Here is a 20,107-nt window from a genome sequence, read left to right as displayed (position 1 = left end):
GAAGGGAAAAAAAAAGGTTTGTATTTAAAAGGGGGTTTTTTAAGAAGGTGGACCTTGGGGGGGTAATTGGGGGGGAAATTTTTTTTTTTTTTTTTTTTTTTTGAGTAGAAAGGTGATAGTGGAGTATTTTGTGATTAAAATAAAGACAAGGTGAGACCAAAAAGGCAGGGAAATACATTGGTATAGCTACTTTTGATTTCAAAGGGTGTTGAGTAAACTGCAGGAGAGGAGGTGTACAAAGGTGAAAGTACAGAGGGATAGTTTGTTAGAGAGGATGATAGCAGCAAAAAGGGACATGATAGTTGGAGAAACATTTGAAATTGCAGTGGTTATAAAGAAGAGGAAAGCGTTAAGTGCAGTATATGGTATGAAGTGGAGGGAGGCAGAGGTGGAGTTACTGAAGAGAAGTAGGTGGAGAAGATTTGTCTTACTAGTTATTTCTAATTATGCAATAATGAGAAAGGAAATGGAGGAGTATATATGATGTGTAATATTCTGAAGAGCAAATGAGGCAGATGCAGTTTATGTAGTCGAAAGGAGCGAGAGCAATAATTGGTTATTTGTGAATGGTTATGTCACTGCAAGTGGGAGGAGTTAGGGGTCTTGTGATAGGTCAGAATTTGGATAGGGAGGGGGTAGGCCCAGTATAAATGAAGTGATGTCAGCAGTGGGTGGGAATGGTGGTATGTTGGACAGCGAAGGTGAAGCAGAGTGGGAGCAAACTGAATCCTGCAGGAAAACAGCCAGGATTAGCAAAATGTAAACAAAAATTTCTTGACACATTAAGACACGGCAGTAGCAGAGGCAGTTAACAACCAACAGCAAAAAGTTTGCAGCATTAACACTAAAACAGGGGAGATTGCTATGCTGCTCTTTTGCATCTCCCACTGAAACAAACAGCAATGTGGAGATGCTAAAGGAGGTAGAACTAGGCCAGCCCAAATGGGGGGGAAGGAGTTAGGAGTGAGACATTTGTAGAAGACACAGGAAAGGCAGCAGCAAAAAAAAAATCAACAGTAACTCACTGTTCTTTACAACTGAGAGACAAACAGGGGAGTGGTCCGGGTACAGCAGTAGAGTAAAAATAAACCAAATAAATGGACTCCAGCAGAAAGGGAACAAATTTAATCCCTGCTTTATTTGCTTACACTGCTTATTTTTACATATCAATGGCAAACTAAGTAAGATGGATCTACAAAAACAGGGCTAGACAAGGGTGCTGACTTAATTTTTTTATTTTTTGCTAAACCCTTTCCTTGTGTTTATTCAATAAGATGCTTATATTCAGCCATCTACTACAGCAAAGTTTTCATACAAATACTTAAGTCTACGCTGATGGGCTCTCACTCAGCATTACAAATATAATGACATTAAAGCATTTTTCTCTCTTACAGGGAACAATAACTCCAACTATTGAAAATAAAGTTAACCCATATAAACTAAAGCTTTAATGCTAAAAAGCTAAGATGCATAAACTAGCAATGATAACCACATGAACACAAGTAAACAGTCTTCAAGCTCACAGACGGATTCCCAGTGGGAGTAGGTGCATATCATGGTTGAACTCTGACCCCACTGCTGTTCATAATGGTGACGTACTGCATTAGCAAAGAAGTCGGAGGGGGGACATTAACCTAGCTGCTATTATATACCCCATGTGGCATTACAGCCAGACACTGAACAAGCACTTCTGGAAATGACAGGAATGTAATGCAAAAGCTGAAGGCACACTGGGTGAAACAGAGTACAGGTAGGACAACTGTAATGGCAGCAAATGGGGGAAATCAGAAGAAGCTAAAAATTGAGCTAGAAGGGAAGATAGTGGAACATGTTACCAGCTTCAAGTATCTCGGAGTGGCTTGGTGTGGTGGTTAAAGAGAAGGGAGGCCTGAATGAGGAGGTCAAAGCTAGAAATCTGTGGGGCTGCAACCAACTGGCCCAATGTGTCAAGGATAGTGTATGACAGAAGAATGTCAAAGAAGATGAAAAGTAAGGTGTAAAACAATGGTGGGACCAGTACTAGTGTATGGTACAGAAACCTGGGCAGTGATTGCAGAGCAGATGAGGAAGCTAGAGGTGATGGAGATATAGTGCCTGAGATGAGTGGAAGGATGCACACTGTGGGACAGTCAAAAAAATCAGAGCAGAAGTCCAAATAGCTCTACCTGCATAGAGAAAGCCAAAGGACAGATTACAATGGTTCAAGCACAAGTAGAGCAAAGCAGAAGACAATCTAGTGAAGACGATTTGGAATAGACAGGAAGATGAAAAATGGAACAAGGGCATTCAGCAAAGAGATAGATTAATTTTGTGAGAGAAGCCCTGCAACAGTCAGGCAAGGCCACCAAAGAAGGCAGGAGAGTGGCAATGAATTGTGAAAGATGGCAACCATTGATGCAACACCCAGAACCCATGGAGAAAATGGTAAACAGTTGGTTGATGATGATGACAATTACAGTAGCCAAATTAGAAACAACACAACAGAAAAGGCGGCTTTGGCAAGTTTTTCATTCCTAGGCAGACAAAACCTTCAGATGATGAAAATACTGGCTGACTGAATCATTTTATTTTAAATTGATTACTTCCATATTTGTAAGATTACCACTTGAAATAAAAAAAAAAATAGGTCCATACTCTTTTGGAGTGTTTGTTCCCCTAAACAACCTGGATTCTTTTATGGCTATTACCTCGCAAGCCAGTTTTAAACCTCCTGGCCTAGGACACTGTACGACTGTTCACCTCTGCATCAATAAATACATCTGCAGCACAAAATATTCACACTATTGGACACATACTTAACTTGGCAAACCAGACTGTCAGTGAATATGGACCAGACTTTTTTTTTTTTTTTTAATACTTTTTCTAACCTCATCGTCGCATGATTTTGGCTACTTAAGAACTAATAGTTTACTCCATCATTTCAATTGTTTTTCAAAACATATGACTTGCTTTAATAATACAAAAAAATATATACTATCCTTTTCATATTTCTGATTATTTTGACCTCTTACAATTAAAATAAAACCACTGCAGTCGTCTTCTGGCTAGGATTAATTTCATGAGTTCGACAATAATAAAAGCCATGCTTTGCTTAAAAAAGGGAAATTCTGATTCCATCACGAGGTTGCTAACAAAATGTTTAAGTAATCAATACATCCCAAATTTTAACTAAAATGACTTGCAAATAAGTGGAATAAACAAGTATATTAAACAATAGGAATACAATTCACTTATATTCTTTTCTAGAAATCTGACAATTCAGCAAAAATATTTCATTGTGCTGACTTAGCTGTTGAGAAGACAGAGTAGACATCTGCTTCTAATAAAAGTTTCCTGGCATAATTGTGGTCAAGCAAGCACGTGGTTACATATGTGGTGGATGTGCTTTGAAATACTTCTGAACTGTCCACCACTTACTATATTCTACACTTCAAACTGGATATAAAAATGCCTTTACCACCTGAAGCTTGGAGTTGAGGAAATTCTGTTATAAAGAATAACTCTAAAAAAAGAAACAATCTTGCTGGCTACAGAATATATTACTAAGTTTCTGGAATCAAATTCTTCCTTATTCATATCTACAATACTTGTTGGTAAAACTTTTTCCTGATGTACACATTTTTAGGAAAAATGCATTAATTGAAACACAGGATAAGGGTGGGGGGTAAAAATTTTTAAATATTTTATTACATTTTCTTTCCTTCGCTTTTTGTTCTGCATCTTTTTCTTCTATGTAAGGTAAAAGGCCAAAAAAAAAAAAGAGATTCAAATGTTTTAAAGAAATGCATATCTGCCCAGTGCTGGACATAAATACTGCCTTCCCCTACACTGCGATGTGAAAGGGATGCTTGAAACATGCACTGCAACTACAGAACTGAGTTGAACTAGTCAAAAATTACTTGCAGAATAAATAAATAAAGTACGTGGAAATTACCCAGTTTACCAAAATGAAGATTCTGTTCCAATTAACAGTCTGAAATCTGACATTTGAAAGTAGTATTGGAAGATCACAAAAACGAGATCCAAAGCGATAGAAAGGCCTAGTGGTGGACTCATTTGCAAGGGCATTTCATGGGGCTGAATAAGGAGCGGTTCTTGTGCCTCCAGGGACTTGTCTGCCAGAAAGCACCCCAAGGGCCAGTGAGGACGATTTCTACTCTTTCTGCCCTTATTTCTGGAACTTAGCATTCAATCAAATGGAATGGGTGGCAAAGGACAAGCCCCCCACCACTGGAGGAGAGAAAACCGCTACCAACACCACCTTGGTTTGTTAAATGAAAAAGGAAGGAAGAGAGCACATTTTCATACACAAAACAGTCAGATGTCCAGAAATGTTCCATTCTCAGATGATCCTGACCAAACAGGACTCCTGAATCCTTAACTCCAGGACTGCACTGAAGCAGCATATTAAAGAATCTGCTACATAATCATCCATCAAAAGACATAAACAGCTGATAAAGTGATGCCCTGGTCTTTGGCACACTCTCAGACTTGCATCACCTTTCTGAATACATGGTGTTTGCATGTGATGCCCTGTTTCTCCACATACCACAACAAAGTCCAGCTGTTTGACCAAAGCAGGAGAGATACTGGTCTCAACTCAACTTTCAGAGCTCTTAGGGCAATAAACACAGTCTAAAGTCAGACAGTTTACATGCAGCTCTATTTCTTTGGAGACCATGTCACATGAATCACAGGAATATGACACAAACTCCCAAATTCACCAACATCAGGATCCCCTGTGCATTCTTTCTGCTGGAAGAAGGAAAGCCCCACACTGACACTGGAGAGAACTGTTCAGCAGTAGTGCACGACACTAAAAGAAGGTCCACAAGGGTGTGATGACTTTGTAGCCACTTATCACCAAAACCCTCTGTCATGTGAATGGAACCAGTGTTGCCACTGCAAAGGAACTGTGGCAGTAGCAAGATCCAAGACACACAGAATAGAACAAATCTGGGTTTTCCATGTGTCACTGGCAAGTTTCTTCACAGAATAGAGACATCTAAAAGGGGGTTATAAGGAAGAGGGTTGTCACTATCCATATCCATCTCAAAAGCATTAAAAAAATAGACATATTACTATTCTTAGCTCCAAGTAGGGGCAGTCTCTGTCTTTACCCAACACACAGTATGAATAGCAAATGGAAGCAGGTGTTGGTGTCAAACAATGGGGCTGCGGAGGATGCACACCAAAAGTGATGCTATGTCACTAGAGCTCTGCTTGGGGCCTTGTGTCAGGATAGCTGTACTGCCAAACGGTCTATTTGTGAACCTATGAAGGGAGCTCACACAGATGTTAAACAGCACCCACATATCTAATGTAGGGGGCACCCTTATGAAAGTCCCCTGATAATGGCTGGCCCAAGGGAGATGAGTGGTGCAGGCCTCCTTACCTAAAGTTTTACGAAATCTTTCAACTAAGGTTTCAGCAGCTCATAGTATCCAAAATTCTCAGTCGTGCTTTCCAGGCACAAGAGAAGGCAGTGTACTGTCAGCATGTTAAAGACACCCCCCTCCCCCAAGGTGGTCTGCTGGGGCTACTCCTATCACGAATTAATGACAAGAAGAGGCTTGATCGTCCCCTATCAAGAGGGAGGGCATGTGATTCAGCTAACGACAAAGATTAATAAAGGGACAAAATCTGATGATTTGGCTAAATTCAGATATTAATGAAGTGACAGAATCTGATGGAAGTGGCTTCTGGATCACTAACCGGCTACCTATTTGGTGTTGGCCTCAGAGCATGAGAGGAAACTTACTGCCTATCCCCATGCTGGCCACCTTTCAATAACAAAAAAGATTACTGGCCTAAAACCCTTAGCTACCAAGACAAACCAAGTCCAATTCCTATAATATACTTTATATAAATTTCTGCTTGGTAGTCGATGCTGGGCATTCAGTGCCACTGAAGACCCCACCCTAATGGATTTCTTGATGAACAGCTGCACAGACATGCAAACCAAGGATATAAACTACATAGAACTTAGTGGAGATGATTACAGCTCTGGGCTGTTAATGAGCTGCTTCCTGTAGTCAAGGGATCAATTCCATCAACCTCCATTTGCCTACTGTGATACTCTGAAAAAGTCACTTAACCAGACAGTGATCCTGCTTCTCTTCTGGAAAGGAACACTTGAGTCCTGTGAGATCACATGGTTAAATTAATTAAAAAAAAAAAAAAAACATAAATAAAACATTGCAGAAACAGGTTTATATCCAGTGGTTGCTCCGTCGCTGGAACAAACTGTACTTGCATCTTAAGCAGAGTGACACCGTTGCCTTCTTCAAGGCCAACTCGGACAACTGGATGGGTACTTGGAAGTTCATCTCTGACTTGACATGTTTTCCCCTCCTGGAAGTGGCAGGAGTACATCCTGAGGGTGGTATCTGGCAATGGGCACATGGTCTTTTCATTTAGTTGACCTGCAGTTCCTATGAAAGCCTTAAACTTCCTGCACTTTACCCTACAGGTGGTCAGGCTGAGGTCCTGGCCCTGCTGGCAATTCTTCATGCTGTGCTCTTCTCCGAAACAGTATGTGTATGACTCTATACTTGGGATCTGATGGCCACAGGAAGACTCAGAACATTTCACCAATTTAAGCATTAAGCAAAAACCTTCCAAGGATGTACATTATGATTAAGATCCAAACTAACATAAAACTACTGAGCAAGCAAGGACTATGCACTGCCTCCAAAGCACACTGCATTAAGCCATGATATGAGAATGAAGAAGACAAGTGTCCCTAACCACAGTGGCAAGAGACTTCTCAGAAGTGTGCCAATTTGTGCATCACAAGAAAGGGTGAAAGCCCAAGGTCTTCACTGATGAGGACCTATGAAGCCAAACATGGAGGGTAGTCAACATTTTTATGTTGGGAGAAGAATCATTTCTACACACTTTTCTTAAAACAAGGTATGTGTACTTTTCCACCCATTTACAAAATACATTAGAGGAAGAACTTAATACACTGGCACAGTGATGTAGTGGCCAGTGTTGCTGCCTCACATTACTTGGCATTTTGGCAAGACTGCAGAAGTCCAAGTGTCTGGTTACCTCTCATGAGCTAAAGATGTACAACTGGTGAACCTGTGATCCCCCAAGCTGTCCACAAGTATTTTTGTCATGTGCAAGAAAATAGAAGTGTATCCTGCAATAGACTGGTGTCATGTCTGGAATGAATTTCTCTGCTTTGTGTCCACTAGTTCTGGGATAGGTTCCACCTCTTTTGCAAGTGTGAAATGGATTACATGGATAACTGAAGAATGAAAGAAGAATACATGTAACAAATAACCCAGTAAATGAGATCATGCAGCTTGATCAATTTATTACACCTAAGATTGTATTCATCTGAGAATGTGAAAACAGAGCTGATTCCAAAATGAAGGAAACTAACAGAAACACGTCATGAGAGCAAGCTGCTCACCCAAAACTCTTACCCCTTTCATGCACATGAAAACTCTAAGGGACTGCTTAGCATCTTTCCTGTACCAGAGGCTAAGGGACTGTGCTACTTCAAAATGTACAGATGATATGCACAGGATTCATACTGTATCTCTGATCAGAATCATGTCTGTGTGTTCGTAAAATGGAATCAAGAAATTCCCCATGACAGCAAAGCCTGATGTGCACTTCTTAAATCCATTTTGACAGCACATGAGGTTATGATCAGCGAACTGATCATACTTCTCTGCAAAACATGGAAAGTTTTACATTCCCTGATGCACTACCTGTATTAATAATCAGAAAAAAAAACTATGGTAGCATGAAGTGTCTAACAGTCTTGAAAGCTGCAGGATAATTTGGCGATATGTTTCAGCTTTATATGTCGTTAGTAGGTATCTGATGCATTTCTGCGGTGACTGCAGCCCATGTTCCAGATCAAGTTTGACTGGTAAAGTACAGTTGTGTACACGTACCATAAATGTACATGTTAAGAGTGTATTCACTTTTGCAATCATCACCATTTCGGTTATCCCTGCCAGGGAAGCCCTCGGCTGGCCCGAATACCAGAGACTTGGTATTTCTGCATCAGTTCCTGTCACTTGAGGACTAACGTCAGGTCATCAGAAGTATAAAGTAAGGCAGCCGATGCCACTACATCAGTTTTTCTTGCCCTAAACTGTCAGGAGCCCCCAAGTAGGAGGCCAGGGTCTGGTGGGAGAAACCCCACCAGTGGAAAATAAATACCAATATGTCCCTTGAACGGCAAGGAGAACAAGTTAGATTGGTAATAAAAGGAGAAAGAGAAGAAAGGGGGGATGGAGGGGGGGACGGGGACCAGGACTGCAACAGTGAATGCACACGAACATCTACATTTATGGTAAGTGTACACAACTGTACTATGTTCTTTGTGTTTCACTGTTGCGGTCATCAAATTTGGGTTGATTCCCAAAGCGGAGGAAAAGGGTGGAGGCAGTCAATGAAACTAGGGGCTTGCTAGGATGCCCTGCAAGACTGCAGAGGCAAACCCTGCCCTGGATTTGGAGAAGAGAGGTAGGTGGTAATGCTTGGTAAAAGTGAGAACAGATGTCCAGGTGGCAGCCTCCAGGATGTCCCTGGTGGGGGACTCCTCTGTGGAAAGCCGTAGAGGTGCAGGCTGTTCTGGTGGTGTGTGTCCTGACCCCCTTGGGGGGAGGCTTTCCATGCTGTTTGTAGCAGAAATGGATGCAGTGTACTATCCCATTTGGAAATGGTTTGTTTGGGGATGGCGTTGCCTTCTGCCCCTGTAGCAAAGCTAACCAGCAATTGATTAGACTTTCTGAAGAATTTAGTCCTGTCTAGATAGAATCTGAGCGGTCTGTGCACATCTAGAGAGTGAAGAATGCTTTCACCCTTGTTCTGGGGATTAGGAAAATAAGGTGGGCAAATGAATGGGTTGGTTGAGAGCCAGCACTGGACACCACCTTGGGCATGAAGGATGGGCTAGTTCTGAGGGATACCCTGTCTGCACGAAAGATGAAGAAGGGTTCCACAGCCCTGAGTGCTTGCAGCTCAGAGACTCTTCTGGCTGAAGTGATGGCCAGAAGGAATGCTGTCTTCCAGGAGAGAAATTGTAGCTCTGCAGAAGAAGCTGATTCGAATGGGGGCAGGGTGAGCTTTTCCAATACAAAGTTAAGGTCCCAAGCTAGTGTTGGTGCCCTTCTGGGTGGCCTCAAGTTGCTAGCCCCTCTTAGGAACTGTTTGATCAAAGTGTGTGAGAAAAGGGCTGCTCAGTGGGAAAATGAGCAGAATTAGCAGAGGCATGAATCTTTATAGAGGATATAGAGAGGCCAGTGTGTAGTAGGTCAGCTAAGTAATCCAGGATGAAAGGGAGGCAGGGCTATATCATACTGGCTCCCTTAGCCTAGATCCAGGTGCAGAACCTTTTCCATTTATCAGCATAAGACTTTCTGGTGCTAGGGCGTCTGGCCTCACGTATGACATCCAGAACCTGTTTACTGAGGTTGGCAGATTGGTTAGGGGTTAGGGAATAAGCCAAGCTGCCAAATTGTGCGTCTGCAATTGAGGATGTAAGAACTCCCCTTCCCTATGGGTCAGGAGGTTTGGGATCAGAGGAAGATGCCATGGAGGTAGAGGGGACAGGCTGCACAGCAAGGGGTACCAGTACTGCCAGGGCCAGTCAGGAGCTATAAGAATGGTCCTTGGTTTTTCCTCCCTTATTTTGAGCAGTACCCTGGGGATGAGCGGTAGTGGGGGGAAAGGCATAGACTGATAGATTGACCCAGGGGAAGGGCAGGGCATCCACTTTCCAAGCCATACAGTGATGCTCCCTGGTGCAGAAATTGCTGAGCTGATGGTTGGTGTGGGAGGCAAATAGGTCGACCTTTGGGGTTCCCCATTTCTGAGTTATTAGGTTGAAGGTATTTCTGTTGAGGTGCCACCTGTGTGTGTCCAGAAGATTTCTGCTTAACCGGTCTGCCAGAGAGTTGAGAGAGCCTGGTAGGAATTGTGCTAACAGGTGTAGTTGCATGGCAGAGGCTGTGTGCCATAGGCTCATGGCCAGCCTGCATAGAGGGTAGGAGTAAGTCCCTCCCTGCTTGTTGATGTACCAAATCACAGTGGTGTTGTCTGTTTTGATCAGAAGAGCCCCTGGAGAGAGAAGGGGCTTGAAAGCTATCAAGGCATGCTGTACAGCCATTCTTTCTTTCTGACTTATGTGCAGGGGGATACGCTGTGGGCTCCATTGGCCCTATATGCACTTGCCGTCCAGGTGTGCACCCAAAGCATAGTCTGATGCGTCTGTGGTGAGGGTCTGGGCAGTGGGGGTGGGGAGAAAGGCATTCCCTTGTTGTGGGAGCATGCTGTTGCCCACCAAAGAAATTCTTTTCTGAGGCAAGGAATTATAGGTAGAAGAGTTTCCAGGGGCAAGGAATTATAGGTAGAAGAGTTTCCAGGTTTTGAGAGTGTTGGCACCAAAGGCTCTTTAAGTACCACTGAAGTTTCCTCATATGCAGTCTGGCATATGGAATGAGTAGTATGCAAGATGCCATGAACCCCAGAGCTTGCAGGATCTTCCTTGCAGTTAGCTGGGGCCTGGTGGCTAGCTGAGAGAAGTAGGCTGTCAGGAAAATTTATTTCTCTGGAGTAAGGTATGCCATCTGGGAAGCTGTGTCCAGACTTGCTCCCAGGAAGATTATCCTTTGGGTGGGCACCTGTTCTGATTTCTTTTCATTGATTGTGTACCCTAAGGAGGTTAGTAGGGTCTTTACAAAGGCCAGGTGCTTGAGCAACTTCTCCTCGCTGTCTGCCTGAATAAGGCAGTCATCTAAGTATGGGTAAATATGAATATTTGTCTGCAAAAGGCAATGGCCGGAGCCAGACATTTTATGAAATCTCTGGGAGCAGAAGATAAGCCAAAAGGAAGTGCAGAGAACTGAAAGTGTTGAGATCCTGCCCTGAAGCGGAGATATTTCCTGCATGATTTCCTGATAGGAATGTGGAGGTAGGCCTCTTTTAGATCTAGGGTGGCTAGCTAAGCATCCTTGGAGAGCATGTGTAGCAGCTACTGGAGCGAGAGCATTTTGAATTTTGGGATCACCAGGAAGGTGTTTAGAATGGATAGCTCGAGGATGGGGCACCAGGAAAAGTCTGGAGTAGAAACCTTGGCCTATCTGTTCTGCAGGAACGTGCTCTACTGCCCTCAGAGAGCAGGGAAAGGATTTGCTTTTGAGCCTCTGCCCACTGATTTGGTGGTATATCTGGGAACCCTTTTGGGCTTGGAAGGGCGAGGAAGGAAAATTTGTATCCCTGAGACACAATGTTCAGAACCCAGTGGTCCTTGTTAATGGTGGCCCAGGTGGCTTGAGTGAAAGGAGAGTTTTCCTCCTAGGGGTAAGTGAAGGTGGGCAGAGGGAGGGGGTGGAGGAAATGAGTCATTGTGAGTTTTTACCATAAAGGGGTGGGGCGTAGAACTCCCTGGTTGAGGTGTACACTTTCTTACCCCATCTGTCCAATGCTCGGGAATCCCTGTCCGAGGGGGTGGGATTCTTTGTAGAGGTTGCTTTAATTCCTTTGGCCATTGAGAAATGACCTCAGGGTCACCTGTAAGATTTTTAAAAAGATATTTGTGGGAGTCAGGGACTCTACAGTACCTGTCTGGTTTTCTAGGAGCAGGAGGAAGGGTGTCAGGTGTCAAGCTGGATTCGAAGAAAACATCCTCCACAACATCCAGGACTGGGGGGGAGGGGGGGGCAAAGGTCTGTGTTGTGGAAGATCTAGGAATTCCCTGAGTCTCTTTTTAGAGTGAGGGTAGTCCTGACTCTCCCACTGGAAATGCTCCCTTAAGGTATGCAGGATTTCCTCAAAGAAAATAATCCTCTGGGGGTGAGGCTGAAAGAATGGAATCCTCTGCATCAGAATCATCATAAGTGGAGAGGGGTTGCATGTCTTTATATTCAGATGCATCAGATTCATCTGACTCTTTTTCGGACAAAACTACAGGGGACAGATCTCTTCTTTTGGAGGGGGTAAGCTTGGCTTCCCCTGATCAGCATGATAAGGTCTGCCACCATTTTAAGCATTTGAGACTGAGGCAAGGTAGCAGATGCCTGACAGCGGGTTGCCAGTTTCTTGGGTGTGGTTTGTATCCTGGGCCTAAGAAACTTTGTAGTTTTAGAAAGAATGGTAGTCGCGAAAGAAGTCGGTCTGTGTCGAGATTCAGTAGTGCGAAGAACTTCCTCGGAAGATGGTGCCTGCTCAGCAGCTCCGGACCCATCCAAGGTTGAGACGACCATAGGATCCTTAATCAAAGAAGAGTTTTGTGGCATACCAGACTTCGAACGGGTCTCGGTAGCAGCCTGCAAATCAACAGTAGCAGGCATCAGGGGCTGCGTAAGGGTCTCACTGAGCACCGGAGAAATGATGACTAGCTTAACGGAAGCATCGTCGGTAGGTATAGACCTGTGCAGTCTGTCTTTATATTTACGTTTTTTCAGATCATCTGTTGTCAGATGACTTACTGAAACCATATTGGAATTCAAGGACTGTAAGCGAAAAAATCTGGCTACAATAAGGTCCTGACGATGGATAGTTCTGGCATTGAATAAAGCACAGAAGCGACAACGAGGGATGCTGTGGTCTGGGCCTAAAGAAGTGACGCAGTAAGAGTGGAAGTCTCGGTGTGGTATTTGTTTTCCACAGGAGAGACAATTATTAACTTTTTCTAACATCGGTTAATGCAACAAAAAAGGATCCCCAATGGGGTACTTAGCTTTAGAAGACTTCAACTTCAAGTTCGGTAGATGAAACTCAGGTAGCAGCCGACCAGCACTCGTGCGAACAGTTTCTGCTTTGGGCTCCACGGCAAGAAAGACTGATGTAATGGCGTCGCCTGCTTTACTTTATACTACTGATGACTTGACTTCAGTTCTCAAGTGACAGCAACTGACGCAGAAATACTAAGTCACTGGTATTCGGGCCAGCAGAGGGCTACCCTGGCAGGGATAATCCAAATGTGAGGACTGCAACAGTGGAACCAGAACACCACCGGTGTGATTCACACACAAGAACCTTGCTATAAAGAGCATACAATACTTGGGTTCTTGCATATGAACCTCAATATAGAAAGGTATCTGCTTGAATTTACAGTACATTAGTGTACAAAATAAAAAAAAAAGTTATGGTTACCTTTTTAAAATGGTATTTCTCTTTTTAATTTCACCAAATCTTTTGGGTTTCTAATACCATGATGGGAATGGACCCCATTCCTAAGTCAAAGTATGATTAAAGTTCATGAAATTCATATTGTTTCAATCTTTGATGTCAGCCAGAAGTGCTCTTCGCAGCACCCACAGTGTGCTCCGTAATGATTCCTCCTGCGATTCGTATGGAGTTACGTTTTGGTAACTTATCTAAATAAGATTGTAGAGTCTTTTTTATAAGACCCGTTGCTCCTACTACTACAGTAACTGTCTGGGCATCTTTCTTCCACATTGCTCTCATTCCTGCCTGTAAATCCTGATATTTTATGACTTTGTATCTCTCAGTATGCAAGACACTGCAGTCACTGGGTGTAGCAATTTCAGTGATCAATGCTACGTTTGTCTTCATTTCATGGACAATATATATGGTTTTCTGGAATCTATCTTTTGAACTGTTAATAATGAGTGATCTCATGTGATACAAACGTCATCATTTTCTATGATGCTTTGTGGCTAATGTTTCTAGTGTTTTTCAGCTACTTCAGTATTATAATGTTTGCACAATCCCCAGTGCAACAGTCTCGTCACATTATTATGCATTTCACTATACAGTGCTTCTGCCATTAGTATGTCACAACCAGCAAAAAGGTGTGCAACTGTTTCCAATTCTACTTTACAAAACCTACATTTGTCTGGTTCTCCCACATGTTCAATGGACTTTGTAAACCAACACATACATAGTCTGCAATCTTGGGCCACTAATATTAACCTTTCATCTTTTGGTCTGAATTTGCCTCTCCTTAACCATTCCTCCATTCAGTCCTGATCAAGGTTGTTCTAAGGAGTTTTCTATGCTTGCAACTATATTTAAGCATCTTCCACATTTCTTGCCTTCTTATCTGCTCCTTCACCTTATATTCTTTCTTTTGTGTTTTGCCACATTCAGTTGCTGCCTTATTTTTATCTACTTCTGGTTTGATTTCCATTCCTGATACGCTTCTGCTAGATTAAGAAGGGAAGCCATCTTAGATTTAGTCTCCTCATGTTTCAAAACTTTCATTATTTTTGGGGCTTGTGAGGTCAGCAGATGTGTGTGCAGTCCCATGACTGCAGATCTATACATGAATCAATTTCAGGGAGGCCCATACCTCTTTCAGAATGGGGAATATATAATCTCGGTATGCACCGATATTTATAAATCATCTGAAGAGCATGAATCATCATCCTTGTTTTCCTGTCTAATCTATCCAACACCTTTTGGGACCAGTCAAGTACTCCAAAACTAAGTTAGGACAGGAAGAGCAAGTTAGTTTGCTCCTATATGTCAATGCTGTTTTCAGGATTAATTCAAATCTAAAATATTCCTTACTGAGTTTTATTCGCATTTGTTCATATTTTATTGCTGATTCTTCATCAATTCCCAAATATTTATACACTCCCTCTTGCTTGAGTTCTTTTATATCACATTCTTGTCCCAAACTGATGTTTTCCTGGTGCTGCAGCTTTCCTGCTTTAAAGGTTGCTTTTGCACATTTATCAAGACCAAATAACACTCTTAAAAGACATGAAAAGGATAAGTTTGAACGGTTTAACAGAGATCTCCATGCAGAGCGGAATAGGAAGGCTTCCCTTTTCTGCACTGTAGTGCGATCTTGGAGTTGGTATATTTAAAGAGGGGGTGTTGTGGGGGGGGGTGCAGGAATGCTTGCCCCCTGCTAAAACGTTCAGGTAGGTTGTGTAGTTTATCTTTTTTTTTTTTTTTTTGGATGTTCGAACTTTTAAATGTTCGATCATATGGTGCTGGCCATATGACACTTGAACTTTTAAATGTTCGAGCATTCAATATAGACCCATTAAGCAGACAGCTTAATAGGTTAAGAGCAAGGCAAAAGAGCAGCCGTGACAGGCAGTCACTCTCAACTATCCCCCTTTGGATTTTTATCCCTGGAATAACAATCTGCCCTTTATCATGGCTTAACTGCAAAGTGGTTTGCCAGTGTTTCATGGTCACTGTGATGTAGTTTATCAGTACAGGGTGTATCTTATACATTCTTAAGCACTCTTTTATCCATGAATGTGGGATAATGTTAAATGCTTTTTTGGAGTCTATCCATACCATACTTAGATTCTTCCCCTTTTTACAGTTCTCCACTATGACTTTAACAACAAATGATCCTTTGTTCCATATGACATGCTTTTATTACCATTTTGTTCTACTGCCATAACTGAGTTTTCTTCCAGATGATTATAAACTCTGTTGGCATCAATTCCACTGTATAGTTTATATGTTGTCGGAAGGCAAGTGGTACTGTATGAAGACTATTATGTATCTGTGTAACATTATACGATGCAAGATGTAACTGGAGTCATTCATGAATATTTTTAAACAAGTAAATACAACAGCCTTGCCCTGACTGAAAACTTGTCAAAAAACAATAACACTACTACAGAGAAAATAAGCATTTCACTCTGTTTTGTGTCTGGAATAAGAAATCAGCAGTGAAACACAACTCTGAACTGCTTTTTTAGGGAGGGAAGTGAGCACTGAACTGCCTCCCTCTGCACAAGGCTTAGTGCACAAAAAGAATTTAATCTGAAGGTGCATTAGAAGCTTGGTTATTTGGGAACTAGCATGCCTTAAAAAAATAACTTAAAAATGTATTTATTTTATTTATCATTTGTTGACTGTGAAAGTTCGACTAGGACAGAGCCTATTTTAAGCAGAGGCCCAGGGAGAAATGCTCCAGATACGTCTTTAAAATGCGAAAGGAAACCCACGTGAATGCAGTGAAGACATGCAGACTCCACACAGAACACACCCCAGCTGAAAATCGAACCAGAGAACCTCTTGCTGTGAGGCGAAAATGCTAACTACTCACCACTGCAGCTTCTACGCTTTGATAGTATAGCAAGTTTTTGTTCATAAATGCACTTTCAAGACATGCAGAAATTCACCAGCAGTTCCTAACTGAAATGAATACAATAACATCTACAATATCTGGGCTTGTAAACAATCTTAAAGATACAGTGTTTCCACTAAAAGACTGGGAAAATGCGTTCAGGCTTCCAACATTTGTGCTCGCCCTTGATATGAATGACAACATCTGTGCTTGCTTGCTTACTTTTCTATCTGAATTATTTATCCAGTTCTTGGTTTCCTTTGATTTCTGAATTGCTTTCAGCACTGCCACAGTGTCCATTTCTTTTTCTGTTGTAACTGTATTATCTAAGCACACCTGAAACAGAAAAACTACAATCAATATTCCCATATACCGTTAACACCATCAAACTATCCAGCATTCATCAGGAATCCTTCAATTCATGATCACGAATTATTAACTTGCATATAACTACTCTTTAAAGGGAAAAATTCAGAAGTCCAAAGCAGCAATTTTTCACTAAACATTTTCCCTTGTGTTGTTATCCTGGGATAACAAATGGCTACAGCTTCAGATCCTCATGCAGACACATGAGCACCTCACTGTCCGCTCTCACCACATAATTATACATTCTCCAAAGCTCGCAGCTGAAGTTAACGAACATAAATCTGTCTGCCAAGAGATGATGCATATTCAGAAGTGTACAATCACTGCAAGTACAGTCACAATGGCAGGAAAAGCTCACTACGAAAGTCTCAGAATTTCAAATGACATATCGTAAGCAAAAGCATGCAGTGTGTGTTTTAGCCTGAACAGCAGCAACTCAAAGGCAACGGTAATACATAAGAGGATAGCAGCATGCACAGAACCCAATAAAAAAGCTATCAAAAAGTTTGTTTTGAAATGATTCACAAACATGGCCTCAGAATTTCATACTTCAGATTTCTGACATTTAGAGAGCTGTGCTCTACCCAAATTAAATTACTCTGGTTGTAAAAGAAAATAACGGTATCCACTGCCTTAATGCTGCTGTCGGCCCTTTCCTCCTCCTTCACTTTACTACGAGGTTCACGAATAATCGGTGTCCGATCTCCATCAGGGGTCAGCAACAGTCGCTACCCCAAACACTCCACATGACTGGCTCACGCTACTCACGAATAGTCAGTGTCAGATCTCCATCAGAGGTCAGCAACAGTCACTACCCCAAACACTCCACATGACTGGCTCACGCTACTGTCTTGACAGAAACGTCTGTCCTTTCATGTCATGTCTAGTCTTGTAATACTCCAGTCCTTCCCAGCCCTGTGCCAGTGCATCAGAAACTAAAACACACCTTCTGCAGTGATGGAAGGAGTAATACAATCAAGTCTATAAATTCCTTTGGGGGGGGGGACTAAAACTGGAGCTCACACCAACTTCTGTAAAAAGAAGGCATCATCCAGACAAGTAACCTGAACAGCAAAACATTAAAAATAGCTATATCTAGTAATTTCAAAATAAGCTTTTCCACTGAAGGGTTAAGTTCAAAGCTTGACAATTTAAATCAAAGAAACAACTGTGGTCACTCTTTCTGATGCGTGCTCCAGCACTTTTATTAAAAATTAATTATGCATCATGCTTAAAAAATGCATGCTTCTGTTTTTTTTGCACCCTGGATCATGAAAGACTTTTCCCCAATAATCCGGTTTTCTCTTCCCCTTCTCCTAGCATCAGAGGACAGCAGGTTGGAGAGAAAAGAGCCACAGATTGTGGCTGCCATCCTGGAGGAGGACCACTTAATTTTACAATGCTGCTATCCAGTTCTCCGATGTCCAGCTGGCACAGTGCTACGCCAAGCTTGGAGAACTGGTGGTGTCAGATTCATTATAAATATACAGCTTTTTTAGAGTAGTGTGCACCCCTTGATTGGGCCCACTCTACCAATTCCTTATGGAAAAGTTGCATACCCTGCTCTTTCCACTCGAGTGATCTTGTATCAGGACAATATCTGTATAACAGAAAAACAAAATTCAGCACCACAGAAATAAAAACGCTTTAATATAAGGTTACTCCATTAAAAATGCAGACTGTGGCTTCACTGCTAAATGCATCATCATCAGTGTGAATAAAAAATGTTACATCAATAATTCCTTTAAATAAGGATGCTATCACTTGGGCTTCCTAATTCAGCAGCAGTGCCTGGCACTTTAGATGTTATATGTGATTCATTTTGTTGGTGTTAATTTTCAGAAGGCATTTTGGAACTTTACTAAGAATTCTAAGAAATTGTGATCATTTGTTGTGCATTCTAAAGCCTTAAAAGTCTTATCTGGATAAAGGTATGGCACCCCGGAGTTTGACGGTATACTCAGACCCCAGTGTTGGTACTGAGGATTCTGATTTCATGTCAAAATGGAGGGCTATTTGAAATGTCATCTCATGGCTTTTCTACAAATTTTGATAAATATTTACGAAACCGACATAGCTAAATTAAATGTTCTGGTATCTGAAATGGCTAAGACAGTGGATCATTTTGGTGGTTGATCATTTTAGAGGCACTAGTAATTGTGACCCTTTTTTGATGATTATAAGAAACTAACTGAATCATTGAAAAAAAAAAAAAAAGTCTGAGTTTAGAAAATTGAAGCAATTTAGAAGGGACATTTAATGACTATCAAACTGAAATGGCATTCACACAGAAAAGCCAGAAACAGAACGTAAGGTTTGTTCATTCATCCCATACCTCCTCAATAACTCCATGTAATAGAGGTGGTTATAAAATGAAAAAGAGGGGTATATGACATAAAAAAAAAATAATCTATATTGAAGGTCCCTGAATTTTCCACTACCACTGATACAAACATCGACTCAGTAGATGTCTCTCGGGTTGCAAGAGATCTAATGTTGTTGTTGGCAATGTAACCCCTTTAGATACAAATGTGGGGGGCAGGAGACATTGTAAACAATGAAATTCTGGTTCAGTTCAACAAGCTGTTACAACAGTAAATGCTACTGATGGTTTTGAATGTTAATCCCACTGACTGTTCATAGTCTGAGCCTGTAGTGTCATTATTGAATAAATGTTAGACTTTTGTAATACGCTTTTACAAAATGTATGCAGACGATACAGGAAGTATGTGAATTTTGTAGGTTGTTAAATCTGCAGTATTGGCTCCATACTAGACCACAGATGGCTGATAATGCTGATTTGATATCTTACAAATTTAAGAAATCAGATTTCATTCCTCCTCTTCATTCTGTAGTGAATATTTTTAAACAAACTATTTTAAGCGACTTCTTTCAACTTAAGAATTTTTCTTACAATATGAGCAGTGATGAGCTTAATACTTTGTGTGAAATTAAGTCTCATAATATATATATTTTTATTTAATATGATAAAGTCTGAGATGTAGGACTGTAGCACAGAGCACCTTATCATGCTGAAGCAATTTGTCAACTTAGTAAAGTTTCTTTTTATAATCAAGTATTTATAGACACTGTAGATTTTAAGAAAATTATTGATAGTTTTCTTTATACATCTATGGAATGAGGTGTTACTACTATTGATCTGATGTGGCAATTACAGGTGCAGACAGCATGAAGAAATGCGTTTGTTACCTATGTGTTCTGGGTCGACCCATTGTTTCAGGGTATGTTACTGAACTTCTACCTGTATTTTTAGAGTCTGCATTAAAACCATTACTACGTGAAGTTAAATCAAGAATAAAAGCTGCCACACATTTTCTGAAATTAGTGTCTGATATACAAGTGGAACAAAATACATTCCTCTACAGTATGGATCCTGAGTCATTATATGCCTAAATTCCACATCAAAGGGGTATTGGATCTGTTAGATTTTATTTAAAAACGAAATAGTTTTATCCCATAGAATTTAATGAATTTCAACTCTTTTAGAGATAGTACCGATATCTAATGTTTTTTTTTATTTTGATGGCAATAATTATCAGTAGAAAGAGCAGTGATGGGAAGGGCCTTGGAGCCTTTGCCCCTACTTGTGATTATTTTTTTTTTTTAAATCAAAAAGATCTACAGTGTACAGGACAACTTTTTACCACATATGGATATGCAGTACCATTATTTACATAA

At 41.3% G+C, this 20,107-nt stretch overlaps 1 protein-coding gene across 1 annotated transcript in view; it reads right to left on the bottom strand.

Moving 5' to 3' along the window:
- NISCH (nischarin) overlaps positions 1-20,107 on the bottom strand; it is a 1,490,316-nt gene that overhangs the window by 528,358 nt on the left and 941,851 nt on the right. The window contains exon 12 of the mRNA XM_044078886.1: positions 16,265-16,378. Coding sequence (XP_043934821.1) covers positions 16,265-16,378 — 114 coding nt within the window. The remainder of the gene's footprint in view (positions 1-16,264; positions 16,379-20,107) is intronic.

Source organism: Protopterus annectens, chromosome 7.part1, assembly GCF_019279795.1.
Source record: "Protopterus annectens isolate FY-2018-M chromosome 7.part1, PAN1.0, whole genome shotgun sequence".
Lineage (NCBI taxonomy): Eukaryota > Metazoa > Chordata > Ceratodontiformes > Protopteridae > Protopterus > Protopterus annectens.
This window is presented reverse-complemented; position numbering and strand designations above follow the sequence as displayed.